This window comes from Phascolarctos cinereus, unplaced genomic scaffold (genome assembly GCF_003287225.1).
Source record: "Phascolarctos cinereus isolate Bilbo 61053 unplaced genomic scaffold, phaCin_HiC Scaffold_4;HRSCAF=312, whole genome shotgun sequence".
Lineage (NCBI taxonomy): Eukaryota > Metazoa > Chordata > Mammalia > Diprotodontia > Phascolarctidae > Phascolarctos > Phascolarctos cinereus.
Window position 1 is genome coordinate 128,478,813 of NW_027555847.1, and position 15,391 is coordinate 128,494,203.

The 15,391-nt window shown below is 47.6% G+C and overlaps 1 protein-coding gene across 2 annotated transcripts in view; it reads right to left on the bottom strand.

The window, feature by feature from the left end:
* Nucleotides 1-737: 737 nt before the first annotated feature.
* Nucleotides 738-15,391, bottom strand: part of NHERF2 (NHERF family PDZ scaffold protein 2) — a 32,234-nt gene continuing 17,580 nt past the window's right edge. The window contains exons 3-7 of one of the 2 annotated variants that reach the window (XM_021006807.2): nucleotides 6,660-6,839; nucleotides 5,993-6,146; nucleotides 5,545-5,588; nucleotides 5,097-5,159; nucleotides 738-3,520 (exon numbers count right to left, since the gene is read on the bottom strand). In XM_021006807.2, coding sequence (XP_020862466.1) covers nucleotides 3,362-3,520; nucleotides 5,097-5,159; nucleotides 5,545-5,588; nucleotides 5,993-6,146; nucleotides 6,660-6,839 — 600 coding nt within the window. In that variant the 3' untranslated portion in view covers nucleotides 738-3,361. The remainder of the gene's footprint in view (nucleotides 3,521-5,096; nucleotides 5,160-5,544; nucleotides 5,589-5,992; nucleotides 6,147-6,659; nucleotides 6,840-15,391) is intronic. The other variant, XM_021006808.2, reaches the window with a different exon arrangement.

The following is a 15,391-nucleotide window of genomic DNA, read 5'->3' on the forward strand; positions in this document are numbered from 1 at the left end:
CTGGGAAGGCTGTTTGGATAGATCCCCATGGGACCCCCAGCAGCGTGGTCTAAGGGGCTGGAAGCAAACCCCCATGTTATCTTTCCTTCCAGCTGATTGGGCCAAACTCAACCCTGACCCAGCTGAAATGCTTTCCCCCAGGCTTCCGAGAGCTGGACCCTCCTCCTCAGAAGTTAAGATCATAGATAGATCTCAGACTGGGCAGGACCTTAGCTGTCTAGTTCAATCCCTTTATTTTACAGATGAGCAAACCTAGTCCCTGAGAAGCAAAAAGATTTGTCCGGGGTCCAAGGGGTCATAAATAGATCCAGAATTTGGACCCAAGTTTTCTGACTCCAAACCAAGTACTTTCTACTGTACCATAAGGTCAGAGGGCTCCTTGGAGGAACCCATGTAGTCCTTGGGCCCTCCCTTGTGAGTTAAGACATTTACCCACTTCTTTTTTGTCTGGAGTTCAACATCCTGGCAGGTTAAGAAAGAGAAAAAAAAGACCAGCAGGCATGGTTGGCCCCACTTGCCTGGGGCTGAGTTGCCACTGGAGGGAAGAACTGCCCAGCCCCTGCTTTCCTATTGCATTGTCTCAGAACTCCAAGCCACATCAGCTTTGGTGAGCCCAGGGTCCTCCTCTCCCCCTCCAAAATGGGAGAACACCTCGAGGGAGCTGCTTGAAGTCTGGCCCTCACCCCAAGTGGATGTGGTCTGGGTCACACGAAAACAAACCAAGCCTTGCCTCCAGCTTAGCAGCCTGTCTTTACTGTACATGGCAATTCCAAGTTTATTATTGATGTTAACAGTGCACATTACAGCTTACAATGCCAACAGCTTATATTCGCATTGGTTTTCAAGATAAGTGGAGGGAGGAGAAAGAAGAGTTATTACTATCATACTACAAGAAACAGATAGGTGATCTAGGGTGCACTATCAGTGGACAGCTTAATGTTGCATTTGCAGTCATGCATACCTGATTTCAGCTGAGTAGCAACCTTGGTTCTGCCTTCCCCACCGTAACTGCCACCACAGACCTTCTCCTGAGGTCTGTGGGTGAGGGTGTGCCCACCAGGTTTGGCCCTTACACAGGAGAGGAGACAGTCTACTCTGTATCTTGCTTTTTACATGGAAGGAAGACCCTGTCTTCAGGCAGGTTCAGGCCCTATACCTGGAGGCTAGATGGACCAATACCACAGTGTAACAATGAGTTTGACTCATAACAGGTTTTCTGTGCCAGAATCACTCCATCCATTGGTTGTCTCTTCCAGAAGCACCAAACAACCATAAAAGCATTCTCCAGTCAGTAAGTGGCCCAATTCCTCAGGGAACAGCTGGATGAGAAACCCCAAAATACAAACTGTCCATCAGATCTGGAACTCCAGTTGCTGCTGTGCATTGCAGACCCCTGCCCCTGACCTCACCATAATAATCCCTCATTCTATCCTCACTCCATCTTCACTCCTTCCCCTCCCCCCCACCCTCACACACAAAAAATAGAACAAACTTTACTGAAGCAAATCTGACTCTTCCCCCCCACCCAGCCCTGAGCACTTTCCTAAGACCCTTCCCCTCTCCACCTACCCCCAGAGCTCAGCCCTCCCTGACTGGACTGGGGCACCCTGGACAATCCTAAGGCACCTTTTACAACATTTACAAAACTACAGTATACAGAGACCTTTCCCCAGCAGAGTCTCTGTGCACCATCTTCCTCCAGGCCAGGCCCTTTTCCACAAACTATCCCCTGTTGCTTCGGGCTAGGAGGCTTCCTGTTGGCAGTGGCTTTGGGAAGAGGAGAAGACCCCAAAGGCATTTTAATAATTGACTCCAATAGTGTTCGAAGCAGAAATCCCCAGCCCAAACATCCGTCTTCAACGAAAATCAATCAGCAACTGGAAGGACTGGTGGATTAAAAAAGAAATTTGCAAAAGGTCTGGATTACTTGCCCTCCAGGCTCCAAGGCAAGAGGCTGTCCAAGGAAGAGGGTGGCGATTGCCAAGAAGACTTGAAGCATTGAAGGAGCCAATCTGAGAAGCAGGGCAGGGGATGCAGAAGCTGTAGGTGCCTTGGTCACCAGCTCAGCCCATCCAAGAACAGGTGCTGGAGAGGCTTATGGGTGCAGCAGCCACCTGCCCAATGAAACTCATGCAGAGTAGGGTGGACCTGTGGCCCACCAGTGACCAGGGCTTGACCCAGGTTCTAGGCCCACATGGAGCAAAGGCAGCAAAGCTCAGAAGCAACCCAGACCCAGACAAAGAGCAGGGGGTCCCTCAGTTCTGGGCCCCTACTTGCCTCCAGGGGCCTAGGATGGTCCCTTGAGCTATTTCCAGCATCCCCAAATGGAGCATCCTTCTGAGAGACCCCACACTGGGCAAGGTTGGCTCATTGCCCCAAGTGAGCTTCCTTCCCTCCCACCCCCACCCCCACAGGGCTCATCAGCTGCCAGTTCTGGCCTTGGTCCCCTGGTCCCTGTGACTTTAACAGGAGAGGAATAGTGATTGGGGGGAGAAGAGGGGGAAGGAAAGGACTGCAGAGAGGTTTGTTTTGCTGCCTGAAAAAGACAGTGAGGCAGGGAGGGAGGGAGGGAGGGAGGGAGAGAGAGAGAGAGAGAGAGAGAGAGAGAGAGAGAGAGAGAGAGAGAGAGAGAGAGAGAGAGAGAGACAGAGAGACAGAGAGAGAGAGAGAGAGAGAGAGAGAGAGAGAGAGAGAGAGAGAGAGAGAGAGAGAGAGAGAGAGAGTGTGTCTCTGTGGGGGGGGGGAGATTCCTGGCAGTAAATGAAAACATGTGTAACACGAAAATTCCCTTAAATCCACTGGTCAGTGGGAAAAAAAGCCAATAATAAAGGGTCTCTCTCTCTTGCTGTGCCTTTATCTTTCTTTGTCTGTTTTCTCTCTGGCTCTCTGTGTCTCTCTCAATCTTTCTCCCTCTCTTGCCTCCCTTTCAAGGAACATATCCCCAAAGAGACAAGAGCAAACACCAGGAGTTTCAGCAAGGGTCCAGCCCCCAGGGTCAGGTTTGGCTGCTGGAGCTAAAGAGACCCATTCTCTGGTCCTGCCTCACTGAGGCTCCAGTGGGGGTAGGGGGATGGGGAGGGAAGTGGCTCTTCCAGCAACAAGGGTGTAGGCAGGCAGTGGGACTTGGGGAGGGCAGACCAGGCCAAATCCTTGGGACCAAGAGGAAGCCCCCCTCCCCACCTCAGCCAGAGGCTCCTCAGCCACAGGTTGAAGATAAGCGCTGGAGTTCTGGCCTCAGGAAGGGGGTGGGGGCAGTTGAGCACACAGCCTGTGCCTCCTGGCAAGGAGTTCCCTAGTTCCTTTCCTTCAGGGAGAAGCAGGAGGAGGCACTGGCTGTGCGGGATGGGGAAGGAACAGGGTTTCAGAAGTTGCTAAAAATCTCTCGCTTCTTGTTCCAGTCCATCTGCGGTGCCCTCTTGTTGACTCTCTTTGCCCGGGCCTTCTCCTTGGCCTCTGCAGCGGTGGGGCTTAGGTGGAGTCCACTCTCCTGGAATGGGTCCCTCTTGGCCATGTCATTGTCCTATAGGGGCAGAGACAAACCTAAGATGGGGCAGAGAGGGCCAAAGCTCTGGGTCCTCCCGGGAGGCATCAACCTCCACCTCTGCTCTCCTTACTTAATAGAAAAAGGGGAGGCAGTGAAGAAATAGGCCACCTGTTTGCTGTTTATCAACATGGGATGTGCACCCACATAGAAGTTAAGCACTCATCCTACATCTCTGTCATGCACTCCTCCAGGAATAGGCACGTGCACACCCATATACACAGACAAAGCACACAGGTGAGCTCTTGGCTCATTTAGGCCACGATCACCAAAGCAAAGAGCTAAACCCTCCCTCTCAGATGATGGGTCACCCTAACTCTGCAGGAGGTGGGCAACTAGCCTCTCCCTCCATCTGGCTAAGAGCAAAGGACTCAATATACAATCAGCTCCCAATTTTCCAGGAACTGATGAACCAATCTGTAAATTATCTCCTACCATTTGATGGCTCAACATCAGAAATTGATATAATTTTATCAACAGAAATGACACTAAAGAAGATGTGTTGCCATTTGCCTTTTGCTCCCCTCATAACCTATCAGCCTTGCCATCTGCCCAGATGCTGAACCCTCCTATTTATGTTATCTCCCTCTATCAGAACATGAGCTCCTCCCCCCAGAGCAGGGGCTATCTTATCTCTCTCTCTCTCTCTCTCTCTCTCTCTCTCTCTCTCTCTCTCTCTCTCTCTCTCTCTCTCTTTTAGGCAACTGGGGTTAAGTGACTTGCCCAGGGTCACACAGCTAGTAAGCGTCGAGTGTTTGGTCTGAGGCCGGATTTGAACTCAGGTCCTCCTGACTTCAGGTGCTCTATCCACTGCGCCACCTAGCTGCCCCCTTATCTTTCTCTTCTTATCCCTAACTTAGCACAGTGCTTTGCATCCTATACACACTTAATAAATACTGTTTTATTCATTCATTCATCTGAGCTCCCTAATTCTTTACTATAACAGTTTGTGGGTCAAGGTGGGGTTGCCAAAAAATCAGAGATTCTCAGAATTGAAAGGGACTTCAAAGGTCACCTAGTCTAACAAGAGTTTCCTCTATAACATCTTTGCCAAGCGGTCATCCAGACCAAAGAACTTTCTGCATGATGAAATAGTCCTTCTCATTGCTGGCCATCTCTCCAACCTTGCCCTCATCCCTGTTCTCCTTTTAAGATATCTAGGGTCAGGTTTGTGGGCGAGGCCATTGGCTCAGGCTGTACGGTATGTCTGGCTCAGTGTCCAATAGTCAAAGCAGAAATGCAAAGAGCAGAAGTGAGACAGACGGAGGGATGAGGATGGATGAAGGGAAGGAGGGAACCAGAACGATGAAGAGAAGAAGGAATGACAAAGAGAAGTGCTCACAAAGGGAGGATCAGGGTCAGGTGGGGAGAGTTTAGCTTTTGGGATAGGGGACAGGGGACAAGTCTGAAAGATGAAAGAAAAGGAGGGCCTCATAGGAAGAAAGTCCAGGGGTCAGTCAGGGTGAGGGTCACTAGGGGAGGGAGATTATTTAGAAAGAGAAACTGGGGACAGTAGAGGCTGTGGTGATTCAGAAGTGATTAGCTGGTCAGTTACCTCTGTGTCCTTGTCCACATTCTGCAGGTCACTCTGAGATGAGCAAGTCGAGCCACCATTGATCTGGGAATCAGGGGGTTAATCACTCTCTGGCCTTTCCTTGAGTCCCGAGAGTCAATGTTGAGTGTGATTTCCCCAAAAACACACATACACCAAAGCCCTGCCCTCATAAAGGCCCACTAGGAGGTAACTCTAGAGATAGTTGCCTCCATGCCATGGAGAGGAAAGGTGATATCATACAGGGAAAATCTGGGCTGAAGCAAAGGTCAGGAGAACCCCAAGCGTCCAGCCTCTCATCACTTGTCCCATGGCATATTCAGGTAGGATTGAAGCCCCAAAAAGCTATGGTACCCAGGTGCCCAGTGTCTTAGACCTGGTATTCATCTCCTTTCCCTTCTCCCTTTACCACATGCATTCCTCCTGGGTCTTTGGTCACTTAGTTGCTCACCTGGGGTGGGCTCATTCCATTGGTAATCAAGGAAGGCAGTGGACCTGCAGAGGCCAAACAGAACCCATCATTGAAATGGGATTAGTCTTGGGAGGCTCAGAACATGATCCCTACCCAAACCACTGTAGTATTTCACCTATGGGGAACCATTCCCCAAATATCAGAAATCTCTAGGATAGAAAGATATGGTTGGAAGTTCTCAGGATGGAAAAGGTCAGTTCCTGGGGGTTTCTAAGGTGGACAATGCAAAAAGCCTCCAGGTTAGATAAGGCCAGTGTTGAGGGCACACAGAATGGATGAAGCTAAGTATCCCCAGGAAGGATGCTCTTAGAATAGATGGGTCCAAGTTTACCCTAAATAGACAGGATTGGTGGTCCCCATGAGAGATGATAACAGGCCAGGGATGGGTTCCCTGGTTCTTTTCTGGACTGCCCTCCCCTACACATACCCGTGACATGTTCTTCAGTAGGGACCACCCGTAGTCTCTTGAAGTAGGCATCAGTCTCAGGGTCAACCACAAGCAGCCGTGCTTCATCTTCATAGGCCTTGATGCTGGACACAACTTCAGCATGACGAAGTCCCTCCACATTTCGGCCATTTACCTGTGGAACCAGGGACGAGAGTGAGGCCAGATTTGGAAAGTGAGTAAGAAGGTAGGGGCCTTAAACAGAGATCTTCTACAGTCAAGTCAATCACCTTCAGTGTGGCAGTTAGGGATATAAGATCATAGCTCCTCCCCCTGAGGCAAAGGGGGGAGAGAGCCTGGGAATTAGGGGACAGAGATATCAGGTGAGAAGAGTCAGGGTTCCTACCCTACTTCCCTGGGACCCTATTTATCCCCATCCCCTGTTTCCTCCCCCATCCCCAGCACCAGGTTTGACATCAAATATTTATTAGAGCTACCAACACAGGCAAGGCTATGACTAATGCCACACAGCTCAGGTTCCTAACACAGCAGGTCAGCCTCCCCCTCCCCCAGCTCTCAGCATAGAGACACAGAGATGTGGGCCCATGCATAAACACACACACACAGAGACAAACCCACAAGAATACACATGGTTCTGGATGAATAGAAACAGATACAAACACAGTCTGTCAGCTCCCCTTGAGCTCACCTCGATTAACCGATCCTGGGCTTGAAGACCAGAGCGGGCAGCAGGTGACCCAGCATCCACAGCACGAATGTACTGTCCAGGCCGTGACTTCTCACTATGCAGATTGAAGCCATAGCCGTTGGGGCCTTTGTGGAGGTGGCAGAGACGTGGGCGCAGCTCCCGAGGAGTTCCAGGCACATCCTGGGAAAAGTTAGATGGGCAGATAGGAAAGCCTTGAGCATGGCCTCAGACACAGGTCAGACCCAGGAACTCTCCAGACCCTGAACCTCACCCCACAGCTCAGACCCACATCCCTTTAGGTCTTCCATGGCTCAGAGTTATGGTCTCTGAAGCTACCTAACTATCCCTATAGCCCAGACCCACAAGACTCCACCTACCTCTGACTTCTCAGATCCATGCTTTCCCATGGGATAGGTAGATGGGCATCTATCTACACCCCACTCCACTCCCAATGGCTGAGAACAGCCTGAGGACTATCCTTCAGGTCCTTATCCCTATCCCGCCCCACCATACATACATACACACACACACACACAACACACACACACACACACACACACACACACTGGAAGCCAAACAACCAACACTTCTTTTGCCCTGGCTGTCCTCCCTTCAAAGGGTCAATAGAGATCTCACCTCCCTTTTTGTTAACCTAGTTGTGCCCTGGTCCCACCCCCACCTCACTCCTTCCTGCCAGAAATCCCCTGGTACCTAGGAAAGACCGGCTAGCTGCCAGCATGGCCTCCCCTCCAGCTGTCAGCATCTGGGTGCCTCCACAGCACACACACCAGGACAACTATGCTAAAGAATGCAGGGTCACAGGCCAGGGCAAGGGGAGGGAAGGATGCCTCTTGAACTCACTGTTTTGTGGCTTTTCCTGGGTTCAGCTCTTTCTCCCAACTCCAGCAAAATTTCCCCCACCTCTATTAGCTCCCTGCCTCATCCCCAGATACTGGCTTTTAATAAGATATAATGTCAGTTCTAAGCATTTGTCCATCTGCCCACATTCATATGGGTAATGAAGAATGTATGTTTCTATGTCTGTGATGGCACAAAGTGGTGGAAATAGTCCTCAACTCTTGCTGTCTCCCCTCTCAGAGCCTCCCTTTCCCCAGGTTTTAAATGAGAGGGATGAACTAGATGGTCTGTGTAGCTCTTCTGGCTCTGACATTCTACAGACCCGTGATCCATGTGTCTATGTGTAAGTGCATCCATGTCTGTCTCTATTCATGTGTGTTGGAGGGAGTCATTTCTGGGATCCTGGCTCTGGCCCTTTGGTTGTTTTTTCTTAACATTCCAACAGCAGACCAAGCCTCCCCCAGCTGACTTAAGCTGGTCAGCTCCCCCCCCCACACACACACACACAGAGCTCACCACTACCACAAGCCTAGAGTCAGAAAAATGTGAGGAAGAGAGGAGCTCTAAGCCCCCTCCCTCAAGACCCTCTGAGTTCCCCTAGCCTCTGGCCCTGCCACCAGAATCAGCATCAGCCCCTGCCTTGCTAAGACCCTAGTCTATCAGATCCCACGAGGGGATCTGGAGCCCAGCTTATCCAAAGCAATGTAGAATCCAAAGATCATAACTAGACACACATCATGAAGGTCTTATGCATCAGATCATCAGATTTACCTTCCGCATTATGCTTGGCTTCCTTAGACAGATGGACTGACGAGATGGTGGTCAGGGGGAGGGAGGCCTGGAGTACTCAGAGGCTGAGGGGTGCCATTTCAAGGGATGCAGCATTTAGTTCAGAGCATCAAGAGTTCAGGATGCCACCCTGACTTTGGAAAGCCCCCCAGGGAAGGGGGGGCAGGGCCTCCCCCTTCCCACACCCTGGCTCCCCGAGCAAGCAACAGTGGCCTCAGCTAGTTCGGAGGCAGCAGGGCAGGTGCTGAATTAAACATCGAGGTGTGGCCAGGAGACAGGGGCAGGGCAGCCCAGGTGCTCCGATTTCTCAGGCCAACTGCAGGGGGCTGGGCAAAGAACAGGCAGAAAGAGGTGGGGGTGGAGGGGAATATATCCCCAGCCCCTCCCCCTCAAGTCACACACAGAGAAATTGAGGCCCAGAAAGAGAGAGACTGGACTTACTGGCTCAGCCTGGAAGAGAAACAGTGGAATTTTAATTTCCTTGTCTGTAAAGCTGAGGGCTGAGCTATGGGGAAGCAAGCCATGGTCCGTAAGGCTATACACACCCTCCCTCCTCAGTCATCAATCCAGAATAACAGCAACTCATATTCCTTTACAACTTTTAAGGCTTACAAAACATTTCCCTCACATCAGCCTTGTAAAATAGGGATTGTAAAATAGGTATAGTAGGTTGATGTCTGCTGCCCACGTTACAGATACAGAAGCTGAGATTCAATGAGGTTAACTAAAATGTAATAAAAACATTTATTAAAGTGCCCAACTTGTATAAGGCACTGTGCTAAGCTCGAAGAATATGCCAATAAATGAATACATTTGACTAATTAACTGACTTGCCCAAGGTCATCCCGCTAGTGAGTGCCTGGATCAGCAGTTAGAGCTCATTTTCTTTCCATTAGCCCACACTGCTCCTGGAGGTAGGAGAATGAGATTCTCCAGCTGCTCCTAAAAGAAGGGGTTGAGTCACTGCTAGGCACAGATGACCAAGGAAGTCAAAGCTAGAGAGAAAGGCTCCACATACACCAATATATTTATAGCAGCACTTTCTGTAGTAGTAAAGAACTGGAAACAAAGTAGATGCCCATCAACCAGGGAGCCGCTAAACAAACTGCAGTATATGAATGTAACATAATGTTATAGTGCTGTAAGAAATGATGAGGGAAAGCTAGGTGGCACAGTGGATAGAGCTCCGGCCTTGGAGTCAGGAGGACCTGAGTTCAAATTTGACCTCAGACACTTGACACTTACTAGCCATGTGACCTGGAGCAGTCACTTAACCCCAAATGCCTCACCAAAAAGCAAAAAAGAAAAAGAATGACGAATACGACAAATACCAAGGAGAATCATGGGAAGACTGATATGAACTGATACAAAGTGCAGTCAACAACCAGCGAAACAATAAACATAATGATACAATAATGTAAATAAGAAGAAAAAAATAAAAACTGAACACTGTAATTATAATGAACCAAATTTAGCATTGAAGATGAGCAAGGAGCATGCTCCTCCCTTCCTTCCTCCCTCCTTCACAGAGATGGTATGGAATACAACATATACTGTCAAACTCAGTTGATTTGTTGGTTTATTACCATTTTTCCTTTTTTTTCTTTTTTCTTTTTTTACTTTAAGGGATAGCTTTCTGAAAGGGGGGACAGATGTATTGAGAAATGAAGTTGATGTAAAAACAAGGATATCAATATATAAATATATACACACATACATATACACACACACACACACATATATATATTCTGTACTCTACCCTCATATGTGTATATAAATATACATATGAGGGTAGAGGTACCGAAAATTCTGATCAAGGCTTGTGGCATGAAGCCATACTTCAAAGGTTCTTTAGAGAACCCCAGACACCCAACAACACAAACACACATGTTCATGGACAAATAGACACCCACAGAAATACACACGCACCCATTCAAGCACCTATATTGCAAGCAGATACTTCACAACTTCAAGGCAACCCTTTTATTCATCTCTGTTGAACAATGCTGCACAGTAACTATTCTAAATCTTTCTTTAGTCTACCACTCCACCCACTCTGCCTCACCTACTCTTTCAAGGCCATCTCCTCTCCCTCAAAGTTTCTCCATAGCTTCACCCAGACTGGTGGCAGCTTGGTGGGGTGGGAAGACCTTGGGCAAGTCACTCAACTTCTATGGGCCTCAGTTTCCTTATCTGTAAAAATGAGAGGTTGGGACTAGATGGATTTCTGAAATCTCAACATTATCCTATGATCCTTTCTCCTAACTTCTGCTCTCAAGGTTAATTATTCATCCCATCCACATCTTCCCTCTTTTCTAGAACCTTACTCCACCAATTATTTCCTTTCTCTTCTGCATTTTCAATCCCCCCCTCTCCATTGGCTCCTTCCTCTCTGCCTATAAACACACTCATATTGTTCCTGTTAGGAAAAAAAATCTGCATCTTCTATTACTCTCACCCCATTTCCTTCTCCTCCCTTTCGTGGCCAAGCATCTCAAGAGTCATTTACACTGTTCTGCTCACTCACTACCTTTCTGCTTACTCACTCCTCACCACCCACTTACTCCTCAACTGCCAGGAATCTGGCTTTGGTCCCTACCACTTGACTAAAGCTGCTCTCTTATAAGTACATAAGAGAGGCACAAAGTGCTTGGGTGTATTGAATACAGAGTCAGCCTGGGAGTCAGGAAACCCCGGGTTCAAGTCCAGCTTCAGACACATACTAACTGTATGACCAAGAGCTGGTTAACTTCCCAGCTCACCTCCCAGGAAAGTCTCTAAATATAAATTTCAGATAGGTTGTTGATCTACATTGCTGGAAGAAGTTATGACAGCAGGAGTTCCTTACATTGTTGAAATTCTGGGTCTACATTTGACCTCAGAAAAGTGCTATAGAAGCACAAACAAAAGCTGCAGCATAAAATAGCAAAGTTAGTATGAGATAGGCTTTGGTCTCAGGAGACCTGGGTTCTACTGCCATGTACTGTGTGACCTTGGAGAAGGCTCCTAACTTCACACAATCTCTTTTCTTTTAATGTGAAGTGAAGATAATAATGCTTCCTTTATCTACCTCAAAAGGCTAGTGTATGAGGAAATATCTTCAAGGGTTATATAAATGTCAGCTATTATTGTTATTCAACTAGGCCCCAATTAATGGAATGATGAATCTCATGAAGTGGTTACACGTATTTGAATTTGCACTATTCAAAGTTATACATGGATAAAATGCAGTAAATGGTTCCAGCCCAATGGAAATAAACAGTGCAAATTTGAATAATGTGACCACTTCATGGGATTCATTCAGATTCAAAATTTATATTAATTGGGACCTAGCTGTAATTATTTGGGGTGCGGAGGGGCAGGTCAAGGAGAGGAACCAAGAAAATTGTCAAGGAGAATATAATGGCTGAGTTAGTCCTTAGAGGATCAAAGGATGATAGATAGATGAAAAGGAAGGACCAAAGAGGATATTTCAGGTAGACAGAAAGACACTAATGAGTGAAATTGAGGGAAATATTCAAGGAATATGGAAAGCTTAGGGCAGATCAGATCCATAAAGAAGTGGTCAGAGCTTTAAGAGAAGAGCGAGACAGTGGAGAGCTTGGAAAGGCAGGCTGAAGAGTCTAGATTTTATCCTGCAGGCAGAGGGGAGACACCGGAAGGTTTCTGAGCAGGGGAACACTCTACTCAGAGTTGTGCATTAGGAAAATTAACCTGGCAACTTGCACAGGATGGTTCAGACTGGAAGTGACTAGAGATAAAGAATAGTTAGAAAGCTAGTGCCATAGTCCAGGCCAGATATGAGATGGGAGTCTAAACTAGGGGTGGGGGCTGTAACAGTGGCAAGAGGGGAACAGACATTAGGAAAGACAGAATTAACAGGACTTGCTGTGTGACTTTTTCTTTTGAAGCAATCAGGGTTAAGCTACTTGCCCAGGGTCACACAGCTAGGAAGTGTCTGAGGCTGCATTTGAACTCAGGTCTTCCTGACTCCAGAGGTGGTGCTCTATCCACTGTGCACCTAGCTGTCCCTTGGTCCATGATTTGGTGAAAAAGAGCAAAAGAGAGGAAAGAATCCACAGCAGTGTGCTGGTAAATGTTTTAATGGGGAAAAACAAATACTGAAACACACTTTTAAGTTTAATCTTCATTATTAACCTTTTCTCCACCACTTTCTGAAGTCTAGATGGACAACCAATAAAACAATAAGGCAAGCCTAGGTTTGTAGCATTTGCAGATTTGTGAGATGTAAATGCTCATATTGAAAATTTAACAATCAGCTCTCCTGAGCCAGCCTGAGCTGATTCCAGGACACTCCTGGAAAGTGATTGCAAGATTTTGAGCTTAGATGACTTGGAGCATGATGGTGGTGCCATAAACAGAGACAGGGAAGTCAGAAGGATGATTAGGTTTGAGAGTGGGATTGGGAATGAGTTCCATTATGGATATGGTGAATTCTGCAACATTTGATGGGACATGCAGGTGGAGATATCCAGCTGTTAGTTGGAGACTCAGGGCTGGAGTTTTGTTTTGTTTTGTTTTTTGCTTTTAGACAACTGGGGTTAAATGACTTGCCCAGGGTCACACAGCTAGTGTCAAGTGTTTGGTCTGAGGCCGGATTTGAATTCAGGTCCTCCTGACTTCAGGGCCAGTGCTCTATCCACTGTGCCACCTAGCTGCCCCAGGGCTGGAGTTTTGAAGAGAGATTAGAATTGTATCCCTGGCCAGCTAAGTGGCACAGTGGATAGAGCACTGGCCCTGAAGTCAGGAGGACCTGAGTTCAAATCCGGCCTCAGACCAAACACTTGACACATGCTAACTGTGTGACCCTGGGCAAGTCACTTAACCCCAATTGCCTTTTAAAAAAGGGGGGGAGAAGAACTGTATCACTATGAGGATCAGAGGTGATAACCCAAGCTACATGGAAGAGATTGCCAAGGCAGAGAAAGTATATAGAGAATGAAGTGCTTAGCACAGAGCCTCATTGCAGTATGCTTACATTTAGGAAGTAGGAGATAGATGATGAACCACTGAAGAAACCCAGAAGAAAGATAACCAAGAGTGATTGTCACAGAGACAGCATGGTGTAGCTAGACCTGAATTCAAATCCTACCTTTGTCATTTACTAGCCGGGGTAACCTTATCTAAGTCACTCAATCTCTCTAAACCAGAGGTGGGGAACCTGGGGCCTCAAGGCCACATGTGGCCCTCTAGGTCCTCAAGCGTGGTCCTTTGACTGAATCCAACCTGGAAAGGACCTTAGGAGATCACCCCTAAGGTGATGATCACTAAGAAGGAGTGATCTCCTAAGGTCCTTTCCAGCTCTAAAGCCAACACCCCATGATCCAAAAGTAAGGGGAAAGGGAATATCCAGAAGGAAGGGGTGAGAAATAATAATGGCTGACATTCGTTTAAATCGAACTCTGGGGTTTGCAAAGCACAATGGATACTTTAGCTCATTTGAACCTCACAATAGCCCTAGAAGGTGTGGTGGCTAGGCCGCTGGACTCAGAGTCAGGAAGACCTGAGTACCAATCTTGTCTCAGAGACTTAACTAGCTGTATGGAACAGGGACTGGTTGTGATTCCGTAGGTATAAATAGAGCTCCCCACATAAGGAAACTCCCTCTGGCAGAGCAGGTCCGCACCTCGTCCTCCATTTACAATTTTAGAGCATTGCCTAAAGCAACAGTATCAAATTCAAACAGAATCAGGGCCCACTATGAGGATCCCTGTGAGCTGCACATCTACTTCATCTTAAAATGTAATCTATTATCTAGGTTTTGTTGTATTTTTATTTACTTTGTAAAACATTTCCCAGTTACCTTTTAATCTGATTCCCACTGCACTCAAAGAGGGTTGTGGGCTGAATTCAGGCCCTCAGGTCAGGCCAGCATTTGACACCTCTGGCCAAAAGCCCTGAGCAAGTTCTTGACTTGAGTACCCAGGGGTCACTCACAGTATGTGGACTTGAACCCAAGTACTCCAGGCTTCCACTACACTATGCTGGCTTTCTTTCCCAAGGTTGGACTTTGGACAAATTGCAAACTGAATCAGCCTCAGTTTCCTCATCTGTAAATTGGGGATAATAACACCAGCTTTCTCACAGATTTGTTGTGAAGAACAAGATAAATGCATATAGGTTACTTCACAAAACTTAGTGTCATTCAAATGTCAGCTGTTACTAAGAGCCGGGATTTACATAGCAATATATTTTGCTTTACATCTCACTGATCTGTAGATATTATTATCCTGACTTTTTTATCCCCCTTCCTTTTTTTTAAAACCAGATTTGTGATTTTGCTGGCACAGAGAACTCCTTCTATCAGTGCAGAGATGGTACTCTCTTCTGCTTTCTGCTCTTGGGGAGTTGCTTGGGCACACCCAGAGGTTAATCACACAGGTGGTATGTGGAGGAGGACTTGAACCTGATTTGTTCCTAACTTTGAGATGGATTCTCTACTCCCTACTCTAGGAATCCTCTCATAACCCATTTTATGGATGAGGAAACAAGCTCAGTGATGTTAAAGCAATCACTTAGCTCAGCATCAGAAGCAGAATTTGAACTCTGATCTCTCCTGTCTCTAGGCCCAGGGTTCCTCCTGGCACACCACACTGTTTGACCCTCCAGTCCATGATTCAGTGATGCAAAGGTCATGGAGGATGAGGACAAAGAATAGCTCCACGGATTCTACAAACATGTGCAAACATGGCCCCCCAGCAGAGGCTCTCTCCACCCAGAGACTTTCTCACGGCCTCAGCGGTCTCTTCCCCTAGTTTATGCCTTAGAATAGGGGAAACAGGAAGCCAGGGTGCATGCAGGGGTCAGTCCTTCCTGGGCTAAGCTGGCTGGGAAAGCTACAGGGATGGAGGGGGAGGAGATGTCAGTCCAAGGAGTATACAGGCCCTAACACCTCTTCCTTCCAGCACACAGTGGGGGTAAGAATAGGCAGAAGATGGTATTAAGTCAAAAGGGCCTCCGGTCATCAAGGCTATTCCCTTCCCTCAACCTTCCTGTGGAAAGCAAATTCCCCTTCCCACCCTTGTATTACAGAGCCGGTAAGTCCTCCTGTTGTCTAGCCCTGA